The sequence below is a fragment of the Hirundo rustica genome, chromosome 19, assembly GCF_015227805.2.
Source record: "Hirundo rustica isolate bHirRus1 chromosome 19, bHirRus1.pri.v3, whole genome shotgun sequence".
Classification (NCBI taxonomy): Eukaryota; Metazoa; Chordata; class Aves; order Passeriformes; family Hirundinidae; genus Hirundo; species Hirundo rustica.
This window is the reverse complement of record NC_053468.1, coordinates 1,285,160-1,312,796: the sequence shown is the minus strand read 5'-3', so window position 1 is coordinate 1,312,796 and position 27,637 is coordinate 1,285,160. Positions and strand designations below refer to the sequence as shown.

The 27,637-nt window shown below is 51.4% G+C and overlaps 1 protein-coding gene and 1 long non-coding RNA gene across 6 annotated transcripts; one reads left to right on the top strand and one right to left on the bottom strand.

Moving 5' to 3' along the window:
- On the bottom strand, window positions 1–2,810 carry LOC120761369 (uncharacterized). 4 transcript variants are annotated; one of them, XR_005703614.2, is made up of 3 exons: window positions 2,598–2,810; window positions 456–2,148; window positions 1–321 (listed from the first exon to the last, which is right to left on the bottom strand). It is a non-coding gene; the product is annotated as an uncharacterized LOC120761369 (long non-coding RNA). The 4 variants fall into 4 exon arrangements; XR_005703616.2 differs by having other exon boundaries at window positions 1–1,705; window positions 1,815–2,148; XR_005703613.2 differs by having other exon boundaries at window positions 1–1,939; window positions 2,033–2,148.
- A 784-nt stretch (window positions 2,811–3,594) lies between these two features.
- TADA2A (transcriptional adaptor 2A) lies at window positions 3,595–25,212 on the top strand. Of its 2 annotated transcripts, none has more exons than XM_040082366.2 (16): window positions 3,595–3,643; window positions 4,693–4,868; window positions 5,515–5,621; window positions 5,886–5,945; window positions 6,492–6,583; window positions 7,229–7,386; window positions 8,729–8,817; window positions 9,778–9,850; window positions 14,966–15,029; window positions 16,373–16,416; window positions 16,915–17,025; window positions 18,321–18,392; window positions 19,001–19,133; window positions 19,955–19,998; window positions 22,174–22,247; window positions 23,594–25,212. In XM_040082366.2, exons 2-16 carry the CDS (start codon window positions 4,844–4,846, stop codon window positions 23,777–23,779), a joined length of 1,332 nt encoding a protein of 443 aa, XP_039938300.1. In that variant the 5' UTR covers window positions 3,595–3,643; window positions 4,693–4,843; the 3' UTR covers window positions 23,780–25,212. The 2 variants fall into 2 exon arrangements, with proteins under 2 accessions (XP_039938300.1, XP_039938301.1); XM_040082367.2 differs by having other exon boundaries at window positions 3,607–3,643; window positions 4,626–4,868; window positions 23,594–25,157.
- The last annotated feature ends 2,425 nt before the right edge of the window (window positions 25,213–27,637 follow it).

The following is a 27,637-nucleotide window of genomic DNA, read 5'->3' as shown; positions in this document are numbered from 1 at the left end:
TTCCAAACTACAGATAATCTCCACCACGGCACTGGATAGGAGGTGTGAGACCCTGCAGGAAACCACACTGACCTGGGAGCACGTGGTGGGATGGGTGCCCACTGCAGGCGAGAATTACCCAGCCAGAAAATCCGATTTGGGGCTTTATAGTTAATAAAATTATTGGGGGAACAGACCATAATCTCGCATCCACTTGGCCTAAATCTGGAAAATCTGGGGGCACAGACACTTTTATTTATACCTGTGTAATCATAAATACATAGATATAGATGTGCCTTTTACATAAAGAATCTTCCTCTGAGTAAGCATTTCATGAAGGAGCTAAAGAGAAGGGGTTTGGTGTGAGTTAATCATCTGCAGCGCTAAATCCCAGCTCCTGCAGAAGTGAGGGGGAGTGCGTGGCTTGCTGAGGGGCTGGTCCCAAATCACCGATAATAACTATATACAGAACTTACCAAACCAGGAGGTTACGACAGGTGCTGAGTTCATCCTGGCCGCTGTTCCCAGAGCTCCAGGCGTGCTAAAACCTGCACCTGCACTCTGCCTGTCTGCCCAGCCCAGCGCATCCATCCAGGTACAAACGCTGTCCAAACACTGCTGGGGGAGGGATTGCTTCATACACCGAAATCCTGCAGCAACGCTTCCACTCAAGGGCAGAGAGAGGCTCATGCCACGTGGAAAAGGGCAAGTTAAACACATTAACCTTAAAAATCCAGCATGGATTTGGAAGGAGCTTTTTTTTGGGCTATGAAGACGGTGAGGGGAAGGCATGTGAGGAGAGGCTGAGGGCACCTGGAATGATCAGCTGAAAGTAAGGGTTGATCCTTGTGGGTCCCTTCCAAAGCAGGGGATTCCACGATTCCATTAAATTAAACTATTAACAGTGGTGGAGTCCCCATCCCTGGAGCTGTCCAAGGAAGGCCTGCATGTGGCACTCAGTGCTCTCAGTGCCAGGTTGGACTCGATGATCTGGGAGGTCTTTTCCAACCTAAACGATCCTGGGATTCAAGTCTAGGCAGGAACAATCTGTGTTTCAATTGTTTCACAGGGTTCAGACACACTTTCCAACAGTTTTCTTTTAAATTTTTGAATCATAACCACGTTCTGCTTTGGAGGAGGAGTGGTAACTGCACATCCTTTTCCTGTCCTTCTCCAAAACTGGACGGGGTTATATTTACTCTCACTCCATGACTTCCAAGCATGTGCACACTGAACTCATGCCACTCTGTTTTCTCAAAAAAAAGAAAAAAAAAAGAGGAAGTTTAGCCTTAGTTAATAAGCTCCAAAAAATACAGGGGAAATGTTTTTACGTTTCGTGACGCCAGGGGCCGGTTCCACCTCTCCTGAGCAGGCTCTGCTGACACCCCCAGTGCAAACACAGCACAGATCACCCCGGGTGAGGGGTCGGTGACACTGCCAGCCTGGCACCACTCCTGCCCTGGCAGCCAAGGAACACAAAGGTCAGATTGACTTTAACGTGAAATACCGACACACCGGCCCTCCAGGCTCCGTTTGCTTGCTCTTGTTTTAAACATAAACACCTTAATTTAAAGAATATCAGTGCTGAGGAGAAAGTTTTCTGGATTCTCTGGAGCCTCGGCCACTTGAAATGTCAGCGGTTTTTCGGGATTGTGCAGAAATGTTCCATCCTCCCGTGCTCTGGGACACTCAGGTGTGGTTACTTCGCACTCCAAGGCCCGAAGCTCTGGAGGAAAAGGTGATTTCCATCGCCACCGTGTGTCCGAGGCAGAAAACGCGGATGCCACAGAAAACCCAACAGCGTCGAGAAATCCCACCAGGACTTCGTGATTCACCTGTAGGGTGAAAATCCTGATAACGCTCCCACTGATTTCTCTGTGTGTGGCCTGGGTTTGCTGGGCACAGCTGCCCCAAAACTGTTGTGTTTCACCTGGAGCTCAGCCTGCACTCCTGCACTGGACTGCGGGTGAGCACAGGGAAGCGGAAATTATCAGCAAATAATTTCAAATAGCAAATGAAAATGACCTCATTCGCTTCAGGACAGCATTTTTACCTTGCAGATGCATCACCTTTCCTGGGAACAGCAGGAACCAGCTGCTGAGAAGGCTCCCATATGCTGATTCCTACCATTTACCACCCAGAGTCCTAATTCCCAGATGCAGGAAAAACCTGTTAGCAGAAGCAATAAATATTTCATTGACATTCCAGACTTTGCCTCTCCCAAATTCTTAATTTTTTTCCCCGTATTTTTTTCACATGCACTTGCAGCCTGGGCAGAAGGAAAAGGAAATAATCGCCAGCATTTTTAATCTTGTTGGTAAATAGTTCTGACAAGGAGCAGAGATGGAGGAATGGCTTCAGACTGCCAGAGGACAGGGTTAGATGGAATACTGGGGAGGAACTCTGCCCTGTGAGGGTGGGGAGGCCCTGGCACAGGATGGCTCCACATCCCCGGCAGTGTCCAAGGCCAGGCTGGATGGGGTTTGGAGCACCTTGGACAGTGGAAGGTATTCCTACCATAGCAGGGTGTGGGGCTGGCTGATCCTTAAAGTTCCTTCCCACCCAAACCTCTCCGGGATTCTCTTATATCCTGTTCTAATCCCCCACGAGAGCCCTACCTGCTTCACAAGGCCATCCGCAGTGCCATGGAGAGCCCTTTCCCCATGGGAATCACCCCTTTGCCACCCGGAGAGCTGGCAGGATGCCCCCGCAGGCCGAGCCCCGTCGGGAACCGGGGGAAAGCTGCTCGGGTCACTGTGGGAAGGAGCGCGGGGCTCTCTCGAGCGGTCAGCGGGGCCCTCGAGGGCTCTCCCCCGCGGGACACCCGGCTGGCACGGCCTCCGCCGCTTCCCCCGTGCGCCGCCCGGACCGTGCCCAGACCCCGGGCCCATCCCGGGACCCCCGGCCGGGCCCATCCCGGGACCCCCGGCCGGGCCCATCCCGCGACCCCCGGCCGGGCCCATCCCGGGACCCCCGGCCGAGCCCATCCCGCGACCCCCGGCCGGGCCCATCCCGGGACCCCCGGCCGGGCCCATCCCGGGACCCCCGGCCGGGCCCATCCCGCGACCCCCGGCCGGGCCCATCCCGCGACCCCCGGCCGGGCCCATCCCGGGACCCCCGGCCGGGCCCATCCCGGGACCCCCGGCCGGGCGCATCCCGGGACCCCCGGCCGGGCCCATCCCGGGACCCCCGGCCGGGCCCATCCCGGGACCCCCGGCCGGGCTCATCCCGGGACCCGCGGCCGGGCCCATCCCGGGACCCCCGGCCGGGCCCATCCCGGGACCCCCGGCCGGGCCCATCCCGGGACCCCCGGCCGGGCGCATCCCGGGACCCCCGGCCGGGCCCATCCCGGGACCCCCGGCCGGGCGCATCCCGGGACCCCCGGCCGGGCCCATCCCGGGACCCCCGGCCGGGCCCATCCCGGGACCCCCGGCCGGGCGCATCCCGGGACCCCCGGCCGGGCCCATCCCGGGACCCCCGGCCGGGCGCATCCCGGGACCCCCGGCCGGGCCCATCCCGGGACCCCCGGCCGGGCCCGGCGCCCTCAGCCCCCCGGAGGGGCGGGGCCAGCCCTGCGGAGAGCACCGGGCCCGCCAGGGGGCGCCCGCCCCGGCGCGTGCGCACGGCGGGGCGCGCGCGGGCCCGACCCGCCGCCCCGAGCGAGGTGAGAGGCGGCCCCGGCGGCCGCGGCCGCCCCCGCCGCCGCCAGCGGGCCGCAACGGGGCCGGGCCGGGCCGGGCCGGGGGCGGCGCGGAGAGCGGGGCTCGGGCAGCGGGGGGGGCGGGCAGCGGGGCGCCGGGAGCGCGCGCTCGCCTCACGGAGCCTCGCGGGCCGCGGCGGGGCCCGGCGGGGGCGGGGCGGGGGCGGGGCCGGGCGAGGGCGCCGCCTGTCGGTGATGGGGAGAGGGGGCAGCCGGGGCTGGAGAGGGGAATGGGATATGGGATATGGGGTATGGGATATGGGATATGGGATATGGGGTATGGGATATGGGGTATGGGATATGGGGTATGGGATATGGGATATGGGATATGGGGTATGGGATATGGGATATGGGATATGGGATATGGGATATGGGATATGGGGTATGGGATACGGGATATGGGGTATGGGATATGGGGTACGGGATATGGGATATGGGGTACGGGATATGAGATATGGGATATGGGATATGGGATATGGGATATGGGATATGGGGTACGGGATATGGGATATGGGGTGTGGGATATGGGGTATGGGATATGGGATATGGGATATGGGGTACGGGATATGAGATATGGGATATGGGATACGAGATATGGCATACGAGATATGGCATATGGGATATGGGGAGTGGAGAGTGGGATATGGGAAATGGGGATTGGGATATGGGAGAATGGGATATGGGGAGCAGGGACAGGGATGTGGGGGAGTGGGAACTGGCATATGGGAATTGGGATATGGGAGAGTGGGGTATGAGGGAGTGGGGATATGGGGAATGGGGATTGGGGTGTGGGGATTGCTTCTGGGAGGTGCAGAGCACTTCCTTGCCCACCAGCTGCTCATAACTCTCCGCTCAGCACACCCTTTCCTTTCCCACTGAAACCCTCACTTGGGGGTTGCAGCCCCGTCACTCCACATCTCTGTGTTTAATTTCTCCCCATACCCAGAGAGCAGACTCTGATCCGTGTGGAGTGGGGTCTGAAGGCTGCTGACACCCTTCTGCTTCCTGCTCAGGACATCCTGGGAGGATCTCAGCTGCGAGGGCTGTGGAAGAGGCGGCTGCAGGGAGAGAATTCCCTTTGGGATACACAGTTTGGGACAAGGCTCACGCTCCAGTTGCTCAGGCCAGACGAGTTTTACTCCAGACCAGCACCAGGGGGGAGGGATGGAGCGCCTGGCCTCCTTCAGCAGTAAGTGCCATCAGATAAATCAGCTCCCACATCTGCTCATGAAAAACTGGGATGGTACAAGGACTTCTTGGAGCAATGGGATTTGGGGGGTCACCATCCCTGGAAGTGTCCAAAAAATGTGTGAATGTGGCACTTTGGGGACCTGGTTTAGTGGTCACACAAATGATTCGGTGTGAGATTTGTCTTATTTCTCTCTGCTTACAATTGAGCTGGTTCAAATCCATTTTGTTGGAAAAAATCAGAATCCCAGAGTGGTTTGGGCTGGAAGAAACCTTAAAGCCCATCGATTACGCACCCTGCCAGAGCCAGGGACACCTGCCACTATCCCAGGTTGCTCCAAACCTGTTCAGCCTGGCCTTGGACACTCCCAGGGATCCAGAGGCAGCCACAGCTTCTCTGGGCACCCTGTACCAAATCCTCACCTCCCTCACAGAGAAGGATTTCTTCCCAATATTCCAATCTAACCCTGCTCTCTTTGAGTTTATAACCCGACAGTCGTATTTATTTTGAGTTCCTTTAAAACCCATAGAATCACAGAACATCCCGAGCTGGGCCCACAAGAACCTGGGCTGGGCACAGGTGAACTTAGGGGCTGCCAAAGCATTGCTGTGCTTGTGTCACGGGAGATTTGCTTCTGTTTTCCCAGGTGACCCTTTTGATAAGCCCCCGTGCCGAGGCTGCTCCTCGTACCTGACGGAGCCCTACGTGAAGTGTGCCGAGTGTGGCCCTCCTCCCTTCCTGCTGTGCCTGCAGGTGGGTGCCAGCAGCAGGGCAGAGCCTCTCGTGGCTCTGAGACAGCCCTCCAAGGCCTGCCTGGTGCCAGGCTGTGCAGGGACACGTGAATTACTGCCCTCTCCAAACATGGATCAGCACATTTTGCTCAGGGACAGGGAAATGACAAACGGGGTTTGGAGGGTGAAGGATTGAGACGTGGGCAGAGAATGAAAGTTTAAAAAGGGACCAGTCAAAAATCTTCTCAGGGCAGAAGTAACACAGTTCTGGTCTTTTGTTCTGCAGTGTTTCACCCGAGGATTTGAATACAAGAAGCACCAAAGTGATCACACTTATGAGATAATGGTAAATATTCCTTTTGGATAACACCTACTCAATCCTGGGCTCTCACAACTTCCCAGGAGTTAGGGACACTTGCTTACTCATATTATGTTGAAAGGTAAAGTGATGCAATTCTTTGATTCAGAGGTTCAAAAATATTAAAAAAAAAAAAAAATATCCACCTGGAACAGAGTGGAGTAGTGGAGTAATTTACTGCTGCATCTTTTTGTTGTGCCTGGATAGCACAGTGCACCTCACTAGACTTACAGTACATTGACTTCTGTTTCTCTAGGCTTGGTTCTTCTTTCTCAAAATTAATAATTGTTAAAGTCTCCAGTCATTTTACTGTGTTTCATAGTACAGCATTGTGGAATTGCAGCTGGGAGACACGACATGTACCAGCATTTGTGTACTGTGGTTGACGACCCAATGCCCTAAGTAATCCAATAATTATTCAATCGGGTTTTGTGAAAGTTTGAAACTATCAGAATCACCTCCTGTATCACTCTGCCCTTTCTGAGGTGGGTTGGAGCAGAGGATCACAGTTTGTTCTGCTTTTCTCTTCTCCAGACATCCGACTTCCCTGTCCTGGATCCCAACTGGACAGCTCAGGAGGAAATGTCTCTCCTGGAAGCTGTGATGGACTGTGGATTTGGGAACTGGTGAGAATTCAGTGTTCAGCCAATTTCAGCCAATAATGGGCAGTTTTTTCCTCTCTTTTCCCTGGATCTCACTGTTGAATTCATCAGTGCACATTGACTCTTCAATGACTTATTGTGAGTCAGACACTAACTCAGCAGCTAAAGTGGAAGGCTGGAGTATCAGATCCTGTTTTCATGAGTTATCTGTCTTCTCCTTTATTAAAAATAGCTGTGTTAAAAGTACAGAACGCCAGAATTCACAGAAGCAGAACTGAGAGCTCTTAGATGCACATTGACTGATAACTGGTTACAGAGTTTATCATTACCTGGAGTCAGTAAAATGTGTAAAAAGCTCTCAAATAACATCAGTAAATTTCAAGCCTGTTAAAGATGTGGTACATTCCATCAGCCAGAGAGTTTCCCGTATGAAAACAGTGAACTTCATTGTTCATGGACACCCAAAAATGCTCCCTGGCACAAACCATGTGAGTGTTGGTGCTGAGAGTGTGAGTTCAGACACCACCACAGGCCAGTTCTCTGCACACAACCAATCTCTTGTCCAAAATTATCCTTTCCCATTTAAAATTTAAAGAAATTTAAAGAAATTTTAAAAACCCCAACATTTCTGTGTTGCTCACACGAAGCCTCCCCCTCTCCCCGCTCCAGGCAGGACGTGGCCAACCAGATGTGCACCAAATCCAAGGAGGAGTGCGAGAAGCACTACATGAAACACTTCATCAACAACCCCCTGTTTGCCTCCACCCTGCTGAACCTGAAGCAGGCAGAGGAGGCTCAGCACCACGAGACAGCCATTCCCTTCCACTGTGAGTATCCCTGCCCTGGGAGCTGCCCTGCCAGCTGGGATCAGCAGCTCTGGGAAGGACAGGCACCACAGACCCTGTCTGCTTTCATTCCCAAAGGGATAACCTGTTCTGATAACTGGCTTGGAGAATGTCAGGAGTAGGGTTCTCTTCACGCTGGATTAATTCCTGAGTGCCAGTTCCGTGGGAAAAGGCAGGACACAGCAAGGTCTGACACAAACATCAGGGTCTCAAAGGCAGAAGTTTCCTCCACAGCCAGAGCACACAGGAATCACCCCAGCAGAAACCTGGATGTTTTATCCGTTGGATTACAATCCACCCCGAGCTCCTTCACGTGTGTCCCTCAGGACAGATACCAGTGTGGGTCTCACCCTGTCCAGCCCTGCACAGCAAAGGCAACTGAGAGGGGATTTCTGCCTCCAGACATTTCCTCTGATCGTGTGCACACTGCCGTGTACATGCCGTGTCCCAGGCCTAGCTGCTGATTTAATTTGTCATAAAATCATTCCTTTCAACGGTGCTGATTTCACACCTCTCTCTTGAAAACTGCCTGTTCAAAGTGTCTGCAGCAAGTTAACAAATTCTCAGTTTTCCTTGCATTTCACATCTTTAGCGTTCCCCCAGTCTGGCAGCTGTTCATTCCAGAGCTCCCCAGCCTCTCTGGGCGAGGCAGTTGCTGGCTGTCTGGAGGTTTCCATCTCCCAGTAAAGTGGTTAGAGCTAAACAGTAGGAACCGGGCAATTTTGGTTCTGTCCCTGGCTGTTACTGATATTTTTATGTGCCCCGGGCCAAGACAAACTCTCTGTGCCTCAGCCTGCTTTATCTGTGCCGTGGGACACACAATGCTCAGCTCCTGCACAAGTGCTTTGTGAGCCTCAGACTATTATTGTCTGTAAAACACCGAGCTCCTCAGCTGGGGAGTGCTGTAAAAACTGGGAGTTCTCTGGCTTTAATTGCAGCTCTGTCAATAGCCCCCAGAAGACGGCAGATTTAACACTCCTGTTGCTATTAGCTAAAAGAACCTGCACGCTGAGCCCCAGGGATCTGCAGAGGTTTAGAGGGGGATGCTGAGCTCCAAAATATAAAGTTTTACATTTTATTACCTGTTTATTACCTTGAATTTGTGTGTGACTCCTGAGAATACTGCGGAGATCTCAGATTGCTGCATTTTTCTCAGGATGAACTCTGTCTTTTCTGACTATAACACTGAATAAAAGCCCAATCAGGGTATTTTTCGTCAATTAATTATTCCCACTTTTCCTCCAAAGTAAACACTTATTTATAGATCCTTAAAAAAAAATACTTCAAGCCCTACTCACCAACTGAAAACCTTTGTTTTTTTCAGCTGCTGATGATCCCCCACGGCCCACCTTTGACTCCTTGCTCTCCAGGGACATGGCTGGGTACATGCCAGCCAGAGCTGACTTTGTTGAGGTGAGAATGACTCTCCTCCCGTTATTTTAAATTTGCTGCTGGGAGCGAGCTCAGCACACACAGCCCTGTTTTGCCCCTGCCTGTCTTTGCTCTTCATTTAAAAGCGTCACAGGAGGGCACAGGACTGAGGGATGCGCTTAGTCCCGGGGTTTAACTGAGGGTTATCCCGCGAGGAGCAGGGAGTTGGGCTCTGATCCTTACGGGTCCCTTCCAGATTGAGATTAAACCTCTGGATTATTTGAATCTCGCGATTAAACCTGGGGATTAATTAAGGGTTTGATGCCAGAGGTGGCGCTGGCGGCCTGCAGAGCCGGGGGAGGCGGCAGAGCTGCAGGACGTGCTGCTGCCGCCAGATGTCCGGCTGTCCGTCTGTCCGGCCGGGGCTGGCCCTGCAGCGGGCTGGGCGCTGGGCATTGGCTGCTGGGCCAGAGGATCAGCTCCAGCACTGTCCCCTGCCTGAGGAGAGCACACACAGCCCTGCTCCAGACATCACCTGCGTTGCTTTCCGTGCTCTTGGCTGGGGCCCAAGGCCCCAGTTCCTGCTGCTGTCCATGGAGGAATGAGTTCAGCCCTAGAGGGGCTTGTTTGTGTACCTCTGAGCAGAATCAGCAACCCAAAATCACACTCAGGGCTCTCAGGGGACTCTTGGGGCTGTCCTGAGCCAGGCCAGGAGCTGGACTCGGTGATCCTTGTGAGTCCCTTCCATCTCAGGACATTCTGTGACTGATGTCCAGCAGAGTCAGGGAGTCATGGCCCGATTCATTCCCACTGTCCTGTCACAACATCCTGCTCCAGCTGCAGCCATAGGGTGCATTTCCACACCTTTTCCCCTTGTTGCTCGAGGATGGAATCTCGTGCCCTGAGTGACTATCTCTGTTCCCAGTCCTTCTGCACGTTCTGAAACCCGAGGCCAATATTTTTGTGCTCGTTAGTGACAATGTATTAATCACCTCTGAACAGGAGTTTGACAACTATGCTGAGTGGGATTTGAGAGATATTGATTTTGTAGAAGATGATTCAGACATTTTGCATGGTAAGTGCCGTATTTTTGTACCCAGTCTGAAAATTGTTTCAGGTGCCTGTGCAGCTTTTCATTTGCTCTCTTTCTCCACACACTTCAAAAGGGAACCTACACTTCTAATGTATGGGGTTCAATGTTTGGGTTTTTAATGCATTAAATCTCTCAGTGTAGGTATTAATGCAGGGAGAAAGGAGGTGTGTAGTTATGTGAAACACATTAAAAGTGTTGGACTCGAAGCTGTGTGATTTTTCCCATGTTCAGCATGCCCTGGGTTAGAGTAGCATCAGCTGTGTGTGACAACTTCCTTTTTATTGTCAAGATTGTATGAGCCCAGTCCCTGCTCTGAGTTTCTGTGAACGTGGCTGCCTTAATAACACAAAATACCATGAGTTACTAAAGTGACATTTTAATCCCCAGAGAGGAAAAGATCCTGCTTTTCCCCACATCTGTAAGTACACGCAGGATTTAAAAGTCCTGTGTTTATGCCTCAGAATTCTGCCATCTGTGTCAGGCAGTTCTAAGCTAAAGCCTTTGCATCCCTTGGAGACAGACAAATCCTGTTACGTACAGACAGTCTCGGCAAAGTCCAAAACACCAGTTTGAAGTTGAGCAGCGTATGCAGCAGCTTTGGGAATGCAAACTCCCCTGGCTCAGGGAGGGTTATGAGAGTCCTGTGTCAGCCTCTCCCCTTCCGGCATTTATTGAGAGGGGGACTGGCTTGAGGCCATGGCAGGGATTCCTCGTGCCAGCCCTCTGCTGTTTCATCCTATTCTGGGTCCCGGTGAACTGAAAAAAGCAAAATAACCTCCTGCTTGTGCACGTTAACCGACAGGTTCACGTTCAGTCGAGCGGGTTTTGCAGCGCTCCCCCTCGCCTGCCTTCCTCCCAGGCACAGCTCGGCCATTTGGGGTCTCTCCTGCCAGGTCCCACCCTCCAGGAGCTCTGCTACCTCCAGCCGGGGCTGGATCAGCTTGTGCTCCTGCACATCCTGCAGCAGGGACCTCCACAATCCAATTAGGAGTTCACAATTCAATTATGTGTTGTGTGAAAAAATACTTCCCCCCTGTCCGCCCGACGTTTTTGCCTGATAATTTCATTGGGTGCTCTCTACTCCATCCTTCAGTCGTCTTCGGCGTTTGGGCAGAGCTGTCAGGCATTTGCTCCGTGCAAACTGCTTGGCAGAGGTTGTGGAGCGTGACCAGCTGCGTTTTGGATCTCTTAGCCCAGGAACTCTGGCATCTGCCTTCCCACAGCTGGCCCAGATCTGCCCACGTGAAGAGAGAAAGCCTCGCAAAAATGAAGTCCCAGGCTGCAGCCAGCTTCCTCCCTTTCACATGTGGCGTCTTGGGGAGAGAAGGAATTCTTTTCTAAAGAATCTGGAATGAGATCTTTCACTTCTGCGATTTAATACCAGAAAAAAAGGAAGGAGCCACATCCTCCCTGTCCTGCAGTTTTAAAGGGCTCCGCTGCCCACTTTGCTTGAGAGAATTTTGCAACCCGAATGCAGGAGCCCAGGGGACAGGAAATGGCTCAACACGTGGCTCCTGAGAGCTGGGGTGGTTTAAGGAGCCTTTGTGCTGTGTAGCTGATGGGCAGAGGGGCTGTGAGGCAGCCTGGGTGTAAAGGTGAAAATGTCACACGGGGGTTTGGCACATTTTATAGCCCAGAGAAACCAAGTGGGGCCTCACAGCCAGGAGTAAGGCTCAGCTTGGGAAGAAAACCCTCGGCTTGTTTTCCTGCCTCTCTGGGTTCAAGATTAATTCCAGAAAACTACTTTCATATTGCATTTGCTGTAGTCACTCAGGCTGGGCCCTGGTGCACCAGTCACTGCTCGGTGCTGCACATCCCACAGGAATATTTGTGCTTCCATTGGAGTGGAATTCCCCCTTGTTCCCTTTCTCCCACATCGCTTTCCGTAATATTTTGTAAAAATATATTTTTTCAGAAGTTCTAGGTCTGAGCTGCTTGACCTCTGTTTCCTGATGTATTATATATTTTATATTATTTATATATTTATATTTAGATATTTATGGCTTTATCTCATGTATTTTACCTGTTAGATTTTCCCTGTGTCACTCTGAACAGGTTCTAGGTATTCCCACAAGAAAATGCTCTTTAATACAAGGTGGGAAGGCTCCCAGGCAGCTTTTGTGAGGAACACAGAACCTGTACCTGCTGCCTCCCCAGCTCTCCCCACCTCACAGGAGGTCACAGGCGTCACTCAGTCACTTCTTGGTATTAGTGAGATGGCAAAAAATTGTATGAAATCTATCACATTTTCAATTAAATTCTGGAACTGTTCTCTTTTGTTCACCTCTGGCAGTACAGTAAGGGCATGCAAATATATATTGCAGTTACACAAAAAACATAATGGACAGATCAAAAGCACCAACCAGTTACAACCCTAATTCAGCCCACAGTGCCTGAATATTTCATGAACTACAAGTTTTCATCAGGCTGAATTAGAACCTTGGTAATTTATCTTTTTCCTGGCTTTTTTTTTTTTTTCCCCCCTTCTCATGTAAATGATTTTTTCACTTCTAACACTGCAAAGTAATTGCTGAAACCACAGATTTAGAAGTGAGTGGAAATAGGCTGCAACTGGCAGGGAAATTTGATTTTAAGCAGCGAGGCAGTCAGCGTCCTTCCTGACAGAACGTGGTGTTTGTTCTGCTGGGGAAGCTGCTGCCGTGCTCCAAAGGCAGATAACCACGGGTCCTGCTCTGCTCCAGGGTGGGTGAATTTGGACTGCAGCCCTTCAGCTTGCCCCCAGCCCAGCACACACTGGTCCCACAGGCTGTTTACTGGGATCACTTTGCATCCTTCCCGTTATCCCTGCCGAGGCATGGATATCGCTCCCGTGCTGCAGAGCTCTCACTCATTAGCGCTCAACGAAGTTTCCTGCAGACAAGACCAGAGGAATGAAAAGCAAAAAAACTGTTTTGGACTGTGGAGAAACCAAAATATTTGGAGGTTTGGTGGGTTGTGTTTTTTTGTTGGGTTTTTTTTCTTTTTTTTTTTTTGGAATGGAGGAAGGAGCCTTGAATTGCTGCCTATCAGTGGGGCCTTCAGAGCTGCAGCGAGCACGGCAGAGAGTCTTATCAGAGCCCAGAGTGGACACTGAGCACGGTGTCAGCCTGGATTATCTCTCACTGCCAGCACAAACAGCTGCCTCCCCGCCAGGATCCGTGGGGAAAAGCGCAGGCAGGTCATTCTCATTCCCCCAGCATCTCCTCTCTCATTTCCATGCAGTGTGTAGCAGCGTAGTAGTCGGAGTTATTCATGCATTCCAGATTTGGTAATCGCCTGCTCCTGTGTGAATATGCCTATTAAAAACAAAAGCCCCTCCAAAAGGCCATGTGGCAGCAAATACTAATTTCACTGGAAGCAGAAGCTCCATTTTTTTTTTCCCTTCATTTGTTCCTTCCTCTCCCCAGCTGATCATCATTTCGTTAGAATATTGTGCACGCAGGTGAAAGCATCAAAACTCCGTGGTTAGAGGTGCATAATTACTTGTGATATTTATAGAGGTTCTCCAGTGCAGTTTCTGCATGTACTTATTAAGTTCTGCCCACACAAACCCCAGAAAATAACAAGTTGGCTGAGCCTGCGGTGGGTTTCAAAACTACGAAAATATTTTCCATAAATTGGCACCAATTCCAACCCTTCCTAATGGATTTCATTCATGTTTAACTTGCTGCATTCCCAATTTCTCGTCCCCACATCTTAGCACGAAGGAGAATTTGCTATCTCTGCTCCTTCTTAAATTAGGAAACTTAAAATCCCTCGCTACGAAAACACACGATGATGCTGGAAAACGCAAGAAATTTGGAAAAATAAGTAGGAATATTGCAGCACCCCTCCTATCTCATACAGAATCCTTTACTCTTAATGTCAGATCAGTTTGGGATGAACTGAAGGGTTCTTTCTTGGGATCAAGCTCCTGAGCCAATCCCCACAGCCTTTGGGCTTCAGCCGTCCCTGTTTGTATGAAATTTGATTACCCAGAGGGATGCAGGGATGAATTTCCCAGAGGCTGGGGGCTTCCTGGTGTTTACACCAACATACATATTTAAAATCGACACATAACCACACTTCTTAATTGCATCATTAATTATTAATCCAAGAGTACAATCAATAAACTGCCGCTATCAGTTTTGCTCTTTTTGTGTAACTACAGAGAGAAATTGGATCCTGGGTTCTGTTCTCCTCAGGCCACCCCGGTTCCCCTTTTTCCAAAAACTGGTTGTTGTGTCACAGCCCCTAAAAACCAGTGCCCAGCCTTGAGCCTCTTCCTCCTGAGAGCACATGGAAATTATCAATGTAAAGTTAAGAAAATAAAACACTAAAAATCAACCTCTGCACTCAGTGCCCTAGAATTTGTGTGTTATCTAACAGAGCGAGGGAAGGGAAGGTGATAGGTGTCTCTTTATCTTGTCTTTCCAGATTTTACCCCCTGCAAAAAAAAGTTTATTAAGCTAATGGCTGCAGGAAAAAGGAGCTGCAGGCTCAGCCAGGCTGCAGACAGGTTTGATTTTGGGAAGGATGTGATTTCTAACGAGCCTGGCTTTTTCCTGGGCTTTTTCACATTGTCCTGAACTGTTCTTTGTTCTCCTGGCAGACAGATGAGTTTGGAAGTTAACAAGCTGGAATTTTCCAGATGTTTTTAACAACTGTAGCAAAGGCTACTTACTTTGAGTCCTCACAGTTCAGAACTGTGTCTGCTTTTTGGAGTTCCTTGTTCTGGGCAAGGAAGCCTTTGCCCAAAGATGACACCTGAGATCCTCAAATCTTTTATCAGGAGGAGGAATCGTTGGCAATTGCATGTGTGAAGGAACAAGTGAGTGCTGATAGCAAAACAGCCCAAGAAGGAAGAGGAGAGGAGTTCTCAGGGTCTGCCCAGGTTCATGTTTACATGAGTGTGTTTACAGTGATGAATTTGGCAGGAGCAAGCAAAAGAAACCTTCCCCAGGTTTGTCTGTAATGAGCTGATGCCACTGGAAAATTGCCTCAGGATTTTTAAGCCAGCAGAGCAGTGACCGTTGCAGCCTAATGTGAACATAAAAGCTTGAAATTCAGCCTCCTGCAGTGATTGCTTATGAATTCTTTAATCTTTGTGTTTTGCAGCTCTGAAGATCGCAGTTGTAGATATCTATCATTCCAGGTTAAAGGAAAGGCAGAGACGGAAAAAGTGAGTTTTGAAGCAGGGACTGTTTTTTCCTTCCCTGTGCAATGCTGATGGATTACACATCATTAATTTCCTACTTCAGGGGAAAAAAAAAAAAATCCTGCCAGACTGTGACTGATTGCTGGACCCCCACTTTTCCCCCAGAAATATTTGCATCAGTATTTTTAATTCCTGGTGTCCCCAAGTTCTTTTTCCACACAGAAGATAACTCTACTGCTGACGTGGGCTTGAATAATTTATTCTGCTCATTTGACAGCATTCTGGGATGACTCAATCTATTAATTAAATTAAGTTTTATTATAACTTTGAAATACTTTGTTCAATATTTAAAATTATATCTTGCTGGCAGAATTAGTGATTTGAAGTGAGGCTGCTCCAGTCCTTCTGATGAAACTACACAGTTCTGCTGAGTGACAGGGAGGATTGACCTGGTTCTTTATAATTCATAAATAAAAAAGTATTTATGTGGTGTAATTTCCACGATGATCAGTCTTGTCACACTGAAGGAAAGTGCTGCAGGGCTCTTCGTAACTCTCATGGTTACATCAGTGTCAGGTTTCGTGAAGTTTCAACAGCAGGATGGGACAAAAATCTGGAAAATTAACACAAAAAGTGCTGCTGTCACTCTCAGAAAGGTGACTCTGCACGGGACAGGAAGGGTTTGTGCACAGCAAAGGAAATGTAATGGATTTTATGGAGCAAGTTCTGACCTGACCTTGACAGCCCAACTCCGTGGTACGTCATTTGCCAAAGTGGAGTCGCCACAGAGCCATGAGCACGTGGCACTGCTCACACTGGTGACAGAGGGATTTTTCAGGCACCTGCTTTTCCCTCTGCTCCTTCCCCTGATCCCGTCAGGAGCAGTTCAAACCCAGAGTCACCTCCATCATCTCTTCAAAACCCGAGCTGCCATGGGAAAATGCCTTTCTCTTGTTCCCAGCGCTGGCGTTTACAGTCCAGCTCTACCCTGTGCTTTAGCAGAGGGATGTTTGTCTCTCTCTGAAGCTGGAAATCATGTTCATGACACATTCATTGCCTCTGAATTTGGAAGGACAAGTTATAAGATGTGAAATCTGTGCCTAAAGAAGTAATTTCCAGACCTTGAAGTGATTGCAGCTCCCTTTGTGCTCAGGGCTAATGCACACCGCTGTCCAAAATGTACCCTGATTAAAGACACACTGCATCATGTTTCCATCCCAGCCAGCCCAGGGCTTACGGAAATTTCATTCATGTTTAGTTTCAGACCCCTCTGATGGTCTAAATCAAAGTTTCTTCTGAAGCCTTTGTGTTTGTGAGGCAATGCAGGAGTAATGGCCTTTCTTAATATAATTTTCTTTCATTTCCAGAATTATAAGAGATCATGGCCTGATCAACCTCAGAAAATTTCAGAGTGAGTATCAGGTGTAACTGCTTCGCTTCAAAGTGGCAAAACTTCACTCATTCACCATTTCCAGGTCACCGGTGTGGTTTGTTCATACTGGAACATACTCAGACATTCTAAATTCCAGCAGATTTCCTGCCCCAGCTGTTTCCAGCCGTCTGCTTCTACCTACTCCCAGCTCAGTGTTTTAGTTATTGCCTCAGAATCGCTCTTCAGAAGCGTTTTGGGCTCTGCTGAGCGGGGAAAAGGGGGAAGGTGAAAGCCAGGCCTTTTAAGCGCACCTCTCTCTTGTGAGCAACGACCGAACAACGTTTAAATATCACCTTTTACGCCTTAAGGATTTTGAGGGCTGTAACTTCCGTTGCTTTTTGCCCAGCAGTTCGTAGCTGCGACACCAAACCGTGGGGTTTTTAGGCAATCCCGAGGCCGGTGCTCGCTGCAGCCCCCACAGAGGTGCTTTCTCCTGGCAGCAGGAGTGGTAACGTGTGGCACTTTGCCCCGCTGCAGTTCTGGAGAGGCGCTACCCCAAGGAGGTGCAGGACCTGTACGAGACCATGAGGAGGTTTGCCCGGATCCTGGGGCCCGTGGAGCACGACAAGTTCATCGAGAGCCACGCGCGTGAGTCCCGGCGTTCTGGCGCGGCTTACATCACCTGTTTTCCTAAGTAGATCCCTCTCCCGGAGGGCAGGAGGTGGTTTTTCTCCTCCTCCCCCATCTAACCACCTCAGGAAAACAAATACATTTGTGGTTTGATACGTTGAATGGGCAGCAGAGTGGGTTTTTTCCACTGAACTGTGTCCGAGCTCTTCGTTTGAGTTCGCAGCCGACTGAGCATTCTGCTCATGTGTTAGAGGTGATATTTTTTTTTTTTAAATCTAAAGACCACTGTTTATTTACTGGCACTCTATACTGGGGGAAGAATAAAATCCCTGTATTGCATCTGTGTGGAGAGATGGGGAGCTGGCAGCAAACTGAATTCTTTGAAAGACACAGGTTAAGCTATTATATGTCACATAATTACATAGTGCAGTGGTCATTATGTCCTTACCTTAGGGGAGAGGCATTGTTCCATCCCTGAATCATCCCACAGCCTGCATTTAGGCAGATTCCAGGCCGAGTCACCACATCCTGCTTCCATCTGTGACTTCAACCGGGAGAGTTGTTGCTCGTTAGAAAGAACAAAGCGTTTACGCAGCTGTGCCCGTGTTTTCAGGACAGCCTGTGTGAAATACCAAAAGCATGATCCTGCAAAATCATGAGTCCTACCTGGGAGTGCTGCTCCTGGGACCTGGTTTTGTTGTTGTAGTGGCTGCAGATCCTCAGGTGAACCTGACAGTCAGGTGCAGGCACTGCACGGGTCTCCTGAGCAGCAGCAGGAAACAAATTCACGAGGAAAAACTGGGCAATGCAGGAAGGCAGCTGATGAAAGCAACAGACAGGAAATATCTCTGAGCAAAAGAAACATTTCATTATTTCATCTTACCGACTGCAGGAAAAAAAATTGCCTGCAAGGAAAAATTTTGGAAGGTCCAGCTCGGAAAATCATAGTTCCAAGAGAATATTTGATGTATAAGGAGCCTGGTTGGAGTAGTTCCTCAAACCAATTGAAATGCCTTCTAGAAATGCCACATTATTGTTACTTGCCTTGTCTAGGGTATGGCAAAGGGGCTGTCAAAGCATGAAGAGAAAATGCCTTTTCTGAGCACACAGATGCTAGAAACCAGCTGAAATCTGTGACCAAGGAGCGTGGGGACACGGAGAGATTGAGATCTCGTGGAGGGAGGTTAACCCTGGCTGTGGTTTGTGTGTCCAGAGCTGACCTGTGCAGGCAAAGAGCCGCGTTCCCAGTCCACCCCACTGACCCACTTTTGCTTTCTTGGCTTTCCCTCCTGCCACCTCGTGGGGTCCAACAGTGGAATTTGAGCTGCGCAGGGAAATAAAGAGGCTCCAGGAATACAGAGCAGCAGGCATCACCAATTTCTGCAGTAAGTACCTGATGCATTATTCAGCCCATTCCCATCCATCAAGGAAGGGAAGGATGATTTTACAACATTCAGGACGCGTTGAATAAAAAGACACTTAGTTCAGAGAGGCTCTGGAGCTGAGCAAGGCTTCAGCAATGATGCACAGTCCAGCTGGGCTGGTTTAGAGCTGATTGGAGCCAGCAGCTTGGAGATCACAGTGTCTAACACAGCTGTGCTCTGGGCACCACTCTGCAAAAGGCTTCATTAAAAAATATTTATGGCATGGCACAGTGGTCTCAGGGCTTTATCTTGGGACACTCTCACTGCCTGTCAACTCATGTGCTATTTGGAGAGAGGCCTGAGACCTCCACATCAACGAAATGGCCTGTTTTATCCTGGGATTGGATCATGGAAGCCTTTTTTGTTTGTTTTTGGCCTGAAATGACCGGGGGGAAGGGTGCGGGGTGGAATCTAATCCCTTCTGGTGCCAAGTACTCATTGCGAGGGGAGAACAGCAGAGGTTTGGGCCAGAGCTAGAGAACTCCCCAAGGTTTCCCGAGGCAGGGAAAAGCCATTCTGGCCTTTCTGTGCCAGGCAGGCGGTGAGGGCAGGGTGTGTGTGTGCCACAGGTGCCCGGACCTACGACCACCTGAAGAAGAGCCGCGACGAGGAGCGGCTGAAGCGCACGATGCTCTCGGAGGTGCTGCAGTACATCCAGGACAGCAGCGCCTGCCAGCAGTGGCTCAGCCGCCAGGCAGACATGTAAGCACTGCCACGGGGCGTCCAGGGAGCCTGCACCATCCTGGGAATGCTCACAGCCAGCTCGGATGGGGTTTGGAGCAGCCTGCTCCCGTGGAAGGCGTCCCTGCTCGTGGGGTGCCGTGAGCTTCACGGTCCCTTCCAACCCAAACCTTCCTGGGATTCTGCGGTTTCGTTTGCATCAAACTCATTTTCCCGCCTGACAGTAACAAATCCATTCCCAGTTTATCAAAGCAAGAGCAGCCTGCAGAATTCAGAAGGGCAGGGAAGTGGGTGACAGCAGTAATGCCTGTTGAGAGCAGGCGAAGGAGGGACTCAAACCCCTCCGTTTTACATTTCAGGAACTGAACTTCTGTTCATAAAGTCACGGAGGGAAATGAGCTCTTTATGGATATTCATGAGGGCACAGCTGACACCTGAAATATTTCAGATGATTTTAGATGTAGCAGCATTATTAATGTGTCATCACCCTGCACGAGCACTTGGATTTAAGGAGCAAGCTGCAACGTAAAGGAAGTGCATCCTGTGTGCAGGAGATGGTTTGGAATTTCCCCACTCAGTCTCCACTGGATTTTTAATTGTGTGCTCTTCCACGTTTCTTTGTTGGTTTTTTTAACAGACATAAACAGACAGGTTTCAGACATATTTTTCAATGTGGGAACACTAAATATTTATAAATCCCATTGACTCCTAGTCAGGGTTTGGGTTATGCAAGTTGAGTTGTATAATTATTACAAGTTGTGGAAGAAGCACTTTCAGGGCCAACACATGCAGTTATTCTTAAAAAACACGAAGGCAAACTGAAAATTTCCTTTCTTTTTCAGCGATTCTGGCCTGACTCCCACAGTTCCAGTTCCTTCAACTACAGGTAAGTGTTAGGTGATGTCTGCTAACAACCCAGTGATCTCTCTGTGACAGCCTTTTCTGACTCTTTTTCACGAGTGCCACAGTGTCAGTCCTCAAGCCTCACGGTTAAGCGCTGCTTAAGTCAACATTACATCAATCTGCAAGTCATTCCACTCGCACATCCTGCAGGATTTTTTGCTGAATTTCTAGATTTTTATGACTAGAGGTCAAAACCCATCCTAAAGCTACATTGGCAAGGCAGGAAACAGAAGAAATTTCACAGTCTGTGAGCACAAATTAGGGGTTTTTTTCCGTCGAGAGGATCCCATCTTCTTTCAGTGCCCAGAGAGGACAGATTCCGGGGTCAGTCAAGGTCCTCATGAACAAGGCTTAAATAAATTCCCATCCCGTTTGTTGAGGTCCTGAGGTGACTGAGGCTGGGATAAAGTTTTACTACGAGGTTGTTAAATGTTGCCAGGGAAGATGGCTTTTGGCCTACACCCAGTTTTTATGGGGATGCTGTTAAACCACTTGAATCAAACCTCTCAGAGGTGGACACTGGGTCTATCTGTTCTTCCTCATTTCTTCCAGGAGCCTCAGAAATTTGGGTCAGGATCCCAAGCAGTGAGTCAGGGCACCACAGACTGTTCCAAACCTATCTGGTGATTGCTAAGATCTGGTATTTTGGAGGAAAACCAGCTTTGTGTATCTCAGAGTCCATGAAGGGAGGACAGTGTCTTCCAGCTGAAGGTCTGGAATGAGGGATGCACTTCCTTTTTTCCTCAAGGATCCAGTGTCCCATGAAGGGGATTGTGTTGCCTGTGGAGCTGTGATAGCTCAGAGTGTTTACAAGCAGCATCACATGTGGAACAAGACCCAAACAAAATACCATAGAGTTGCTAATTAAGCAAACATCCTGCCCAGGGATGCTGGGGAAGAGCTGCCACGTGGCTCTAATTAAAGGCTGCATCACTCTGAATATACAAGAGGGCAAATTAATGCTTCACTTCTAGATTCTAAGCCCTTGACTTTGCGGCCTCGATATGTTTTCTCTAACGTGGTTCGTGTGCGTGTGTGGCGTTTTCTGGGTTCATAAAAGAGTAAAACTGAATTCTGTCGTGTCTCCTCCTAGCACAGTCGCCCCATGCCACGGGAAGAGGGAGCAGTGCTGAGAAATAACTTCCTTTACACCTCCCACAGACTCACACTGCAGCTCCTCCCCAGTCCCTCCGCTCTCTCTGCTCAGGCTCCTCACACCCAGCCAGATCCCGTCTGTTCCTGCAGATGCCCAGCAGACACAGAGACTTCCCAGTGCCAGGAGCAGGGCCTGGGCAGGGCAGGGTCCTTGGGAAAAGCAAGGAAAACATTTCCCAAGGTCTCATCGCTTTGCCGAATTTGGGAGGTTATCCTGGGATAGAGACCTTCTTTAACAGTGCTAAACACGCAGCCCACAGCACAGGGGTGGGAGACTTATTCCAGTGTGAATAAATAACCCAAACTTTGTCCTGAGCTCTGCAAGTTACAAAAAAAATTATATATATACAATCAGGAGAAAAAAAAAACCCAAAGCTGCAAGCAGACAGCCCTTGTGAAAGTTTAGGCTGTGCCAGGTAATGTCCAGCACAGTTACAAACAGAAATGAAAGTGAGAAATACCAGATGACCTTGTGATAAATATTCCTTCAGAACTGTTTACCGTAACAGACAAAAAATAAATCCCCAAACTGCATTTGCCTTGCAGTACCTGCATCATATTTAAAGGCATTTGAAGAAAGCTCTGCCTCATGGAAGTTGTCAGTAATGCCAGAGAGGAATTGGCTGCTTAATCACGCCAATAAAAAGTCTCAGCATCCTTACAAGGTGCCGGTTTCAGCACACCTGGCACACCCTCCCTGGAGCTGGGGTAGTCAGGAGGCTCAGCCCAGCTGAGCCATGCCCAGTGCCAGTCTGACACAAAGCTTTTGTCTTGCAGTTCCTCCCAGAAATCAACAGCTCACGAGTCTCATGCAACGTTCGCAGCGGTTGAAATTGCAAAACCAAACCTTTTGTCGCATCAGCAGAGCTTTGTGCTGAGCCCTGAATGACCCTGCCTGTAAACACTTGGCTCAAACTGGGTTGAATTTCCTCCCTAGCACCCCCCAGGAGCAGCCACCTCCAAAGTGCTCCAGTTCTCCAGCATTTCCCTTCTCATCCCACAGGCCGACGGAGCGCCCCACCGCTGAACCTCACAGGCCTGCCAGGCACAGAGAAACTCAACGAGAAGGAGAAGGAGGTGAGGAAAGGATGGAAGGATGGTCTCTGTAAACTGTGTCTCCGCAGCACAGGGCTGCCCACACCGCGTCTGGGGAGCTGTGAATATCACCTCACTTACAGGCCCCGACTACTCTTCCTTTCTCACAGAAATCATTCAGGTTTTCCACTTGGCTTCTGAATTTCCTGTGCTACACATGCAGCACAAACTGGTTTATTTAGCAGAGAAAGGAGCAGAGCACCAGGGTGTCGCTGGGTGCTCTCACAACATCCATCTCCCTGCCTGCACTGTCAGCCTGGGCTCTGCAGAGGGGTTAATTTTCTTAATGAGCACTGGTTGTTTTTCAGCCCAGCGAAGGCCTGTCCTCTAACTCAGTGAAAAACTACTGAAACAAGAGATTGTTACTTCTTCACAGAAGTCCTAAGGTGTCCTTAGGCTGCCCCAGGCAGGTTGCAGTGGCCATGGAGCACAGCTGGATCTCAGCCTCCCCTCCGTGTGTGTTTCCCTTGGCTGGGGCTGGCAACATTGGGAATCGGCTCGGCTCCGTGTGGAACTGGCATTTCTGGCTCCATTCAGCACGGGAATAATGGTGGCAGGGCTTCAGAGTGTGTGTGTGTGTGTGTGTGTGTGTGTGTGGAATCTGATTTCCTGGTCAGCTGAGACAGAAAGTCTGAGGTCTGAGGAATTCTGCAATTTCCTATCCGTGAGGAACGAGCATGAAGCATTTCCTTATTAAAGGGAGGAGGCAGACAGTTTCTCCAGCGGCAGCAACGCCGTGCTCCTGGAAGGCAGCTGGAATTCGGGAGCTGAGCAGGAGCCGTGCAGCCAAAGAGCTCAGGGGGCTGTGCAGAGCCCCATTCCTTAGCAAACCTCCGAGCACGGAATGCCTTCCCTGCACAGCCTCCGTGCCGGGCTTCTGGAGGGGGCCAGCAGAGCTGCTTCTGTGGAAGGTATTGGAGCCTGAGTCTGCAGGGGATTGGCAGCCAGATGCCCTCCCTGGCTCCCGGCCAGCGAGCCCAGTTGCTGCTTCCAAGTCTGGCATGTGTGCTTCCCGAGCTTTGGAAGGAGCGCCGCCCACACAGGACACACTCAGAGCCGTGCTCCTGCGAGCCCAGGGCTTGCTTCCATCCTCCCCCTTTGTTTTTCCACCAGGAATGTTTCTGAACGCAGCAGCCAGCAGGCTCCTCCCCTCCCTACCTGTGGATCCAAACAGCTCCTCGTGGCATTCCCGAGTGCCTCCCCTGTGCAAAGAAACGCTGGAAGTGTTCTCAGGAAAACATTCCCTGTGTTCCTCCCCCGGCAGGGCTCTGGGAGTGGATGAACATGACGAGTGTTGGTGTTTATTAACTTCACCTTTTGTCTTGCAGCTCTGTCAGATGGTGAGGCTGGTCCCCGGAGCCTATTTGGAATATAAAGCTGCTTTAGTGAACGAGTGCAACAAACAGGGGGGCCTGAGATTGGCGCAGGCTCGAGCCCTCATCAAGATTGACGTGAACAAAACCAGGAAAATCTATGACTTCCTGATCAGAGAAGGGTACATCACAAAGGCCTGAGGACAGGCAGCAGTGCTTGGCTGGAGCAGGCAGATGTGGAGAAGCTTTGAAGTCGCTTTGACAGCGCTGAAAGATTTTCACCAGTGTTGAATGAAGGACATTTCCTTTTGTTTAAAACCTTTTCGGGGCTTTTTTTTTTTTTCCACTTTTTCCTTTTTTTTTTTTTTTTTTTTTTTTTTTAAACAAGCAGGGAGCTTTGTTAAATGCTATGAATGCTGACATTTGTCTGGGCTCCTTTAGACTCTGCTGCTGTCAGGATTCCGCTGCCTCGCAGCGCTGGGAAGGATCACACGCCGTATAAGCTGATCTCAAACCTGAATGGGCATTCATTCCTCACACCTCCTGCGACTGCAGACGGGATCACGGTACTTTTGTGCTGATGGTGACAAAGAATAAGGACAGAGTCACACTTTGTGCGGTACAGGGCTTAGAAATGCAGTTCCTCCCTCCTCGTGTTCCTTCCTAAATCAGCAGCAGCTTTCAGAGCACGTGCCCGAGGGTGTAAAAATACATCTTGCAGTGGTCCGGTCTTTTTTAACTTAATTGTGATAAAGGATGGGGAAGGACGTGGCAGGGAAGCTCCTCGGCGGTTGGTACTTTTATGTGGTATTAGCACACATCCCAGCAGGAGGGCTCTGCACAAACCCAGGAGCTTCAGCTGCTCCCCCGTGATTTGGGGGTGTCAGGTTAGGGATAATCCCTCGCTTTCAGCTCGTTGGGAAGGCTGGAGGCTACAGCCACTGCAGCTTTTGGGAACAGCAATAAAAAAGTTCTGGGGACCCTGATGTTCCCCCACAAAAAAGGAGTGCAGAGCTCCTGTTTGTGGGGTTTTATTCCCTCGGCATGCCTGAGGAGGTGCCACAAGGAACTGAGCCTGAGCTTCGGCACCACACGTTTGGATTTGGCAATCAGCTGGAGGATGGAGATGGTTCTCTGCAGACGCAGCTTGTCTGTTTATTGAACAGTAAATTCTTTGTCAGGCAGCTTCCTGCTAAGGTGTAATGCTGGAATAACGTCCTGCAGGAAACCCGGGAGCCAAAGCAGGTGGGGTGTTGGATGCTCCCAAGTTTGGGATCTCATGGAAGAGCCTGACTGAGCTGCAGCTGCACCAGTACCTGTCTGAGGCGTTCAGGTTCGGGTTGTTGTTTGTTCCCCAAGAGTAATTATCCTGTGCACCCGAGGTGCCATTGAATGTGAAGTATTTTGGTTTGTAATAAAATCAAAATGACTTGAAACAATCTTACATCCACATCCCTGGGCTCGGAGTGAGACTGTAAAGGTCACACAGCTGCCTGGATCTATATCCATCAGCTCCTCACCAGGAGAGAGGAGAAAAGCGCCCAGCAGCGGCCGTAGGGATGCGGCCGCTGCATTTCCGAGCAAATACTACTATTTAAAGAAAAGCAGCAGTAATAAACTACGTGTTGAAGATTAAAGTCTAGCAACTGAGACTGGGAATTCCAAGGGAAAGGGCACAGTAAGCTGTAAAACCTCGGGAATGCTTTTCCCACTTGCCTTTTAACATTAAACAGCCAAGCCTCCTTTCTCGTGCCCGGCCTTTCGGGTGATTTGCACCGAAGGCAGTAAAGGAGTGCCCTGGAACCGTCCCGGGATCGGCCGGGGTTGGGTTTGGGTTTGGGTTTGGGTTTGGGTTTGGTTTTGGTTTTGGTTTTGGGGGCTGTGCTTTGGGAACGCCGGCCCTCGCTGCGCTCCGAGCTCACGGCCGGGGGATGCAGATCCTTGATGCCAGCCTGGGGTGGACATGGGACATTAAATGCGGATCAGGGCTGGAGACTGGCGCTTTGGGACCTGCAGAATCGGTGACACCGGGGCCGGGGTGACGCGGGGAGGCTGCGGCTGCTGCAGCCCAGCGCGGGCTTAGTCACAGCGCTGAGGAATGAGGAGCGAGCGGAATGAGTCTTCCCGGGGCTGTGTTATCCGCCCGTCATTAAAGCATCAGCGCTGGGGGGTTTTTTTTGGGACTCACAGCTGCCGTCAGCCCAGCAGCAAGCGCGCTGGGCCCGCGGGTGACTCAGCCCGGGAGGTGGGGGCTGCCCGGAGCTCCTCCGGGGGCTCCTGCCGCCCCACAGCGGCTCCTGCTCCCCGCCGAGCAGATAGCGCCGATAAGGACGGCGCACAGGGAGCCCTAGTTCTAGTGCCTGCTCGAATTCCCATCGGGGAAACCTAAACCGCCTCCCTGGGAGAGAACACCGGCCGGAGCGGCAGCTTTCGAGCCGTGCTTAGAGAAAGCCCCGGCTGCCGTCCTGGTGGGAAGGGAAAAGGGGAAAATCCGAACGGTGATGGCCCGTAGTGATCTCTGGCCTTCGGCAAACTGGCTGGGTGAGCTTCCAGGAAAAGCCAGCACGGATTTGTTAGTGGAGAAAGCACACGCAGTGGCACAGGCAGAGCAGATACGCTCCCACAGCCCTCCCTGTGACCGGAGCCGATGGACAGAGCTGGGAGGGAGCCCATCGGCAGCACCAGGCACAGGAATTCCTGCAGCCCCCAGCCCGCTCTTCCCCCCCGGCTGCTGCCCAGGGAGGAGAACACGCTTCCACAGGGGACACACGGCCAGGACACGTCCCGGCCGTGTGCTGTCACACCTGGCAGAGCTGGGTCAGGACCAGGGGAACCCAACAAGGAGCAGGAAGAGCACGAGGAGCTCAGAGATGGGCTCAAGCAGCAGCTCAGAGTATCCAGGTGTCCAGCATTTTGGGTCTCATGGAGTGGGAGCTGTTGGACGATGCCTGCCCCCACCGCAGGCCCTCCATGGCCACAAGCGAGGACTGTGAGCACCCTTAGCTCCAGGGAATGCACCCTGGCATCTCCTGGGCTCTCCATACAATCACCAACACCTCATTTCTTTTGCAAAGCCTGTCTGGAAAGTCAATGTTGTATGAACCAGGCGCCAGCACTCCCCAGTGGGAGTGAAATGGGAACGGATGGGAGCTCAGAGCACCTCATGCAGCGCTGCAGGGGCAGGCACAGCCCCAGGTGAGCCCCCAGGGGATGGCCGGGGTCCCTGCGATGGGCCAGCCCCCAGCTCCGCTGCCCAGGAGGCGGGCGGGGATGTGCGGGCCGGGATGGGGAGGGAGCAGCGAGGGCCCTGCGGAGGCTGAGCTGCGAGGCCGTGTCCGTGTGCCAGCCCTCGCTGCCAGCCCAGCCAGAGCCCGGCCCCGCGCTCGGGGCGGGATGAGGAGCATCCCCGGCTGGGCTGGAGGCGCGCAGGGCACGGCTCAGCCCCTGACTCAGCGGGCCAGCGCAGGGTGGAACTCACCCCACCCTCCCGACACAAAGCAGCACCCCGGCACCCCTCTGTGCCCTGTGTCTCGCTGAGGGAGCTGCCAAAACACTGCACTACGCAGCATCCCTGCATCCCTCTGCCGAACGAGGGGCCGGTCAGCGCGATAAGGGGATCCCAAACGCAACAAACACAAACGGCAGAGCTGCTCCTCCTGACCCTGGAGAGCCCACGGTCACCCAGAGTCCATCAGAGGGAAACTGGCCTTGGGGGACAGCCCTTTCCTGGGTGGGCAGGAGCAGGCAGGGGTCCTGGCACGCAGGGCAGGGCACAGGGATTGCCCCGGTGGTGACTGAGCTTGTGGCACACGTGTGGCTCCCCACAGCCCAGCACAGCCGGGCTGTGGAAACACTTCCCATTTCACCCACTGGCCCCACGGATCAGAGCACCCCGTGGATTTGGAAAGGGTCACACCCTCATGGTGACATCCTGGGAGCCCCTCAGCCAAAATCCTCCTGCACAGGGAGCTTGGATTGGAATACGCTCCCCTCCTGCTCCTTGTGCCTCTGGAGAGCGAACAAACCCCTGCCGTGCTTGACACCCCTGCAGAGCTGTGA

Bases quoted from the DNA above. Each gene is read 5' to 3' on its own strand.
- TADA2A (XM_040082366.2), top strand. From the start codon at position 4,844: ATGGAGCGCCTGGCCTCCTTCAGCA. The intron at 6,584-7,228 runs GTGAGAATTCAG...TCCCCGCTCCAG, and splicing joins GACTGTGGATTTGGGAACTG to GCAGGACGTGGCCAACCAGA. The intron at 9,851-14,965 runs GTAAGTGCCGTA...TGTGTTTTGCAG, and splicing joins TGATTCAGACATTTTGCATG to CTCTGAAGATCGCAGTTGTA.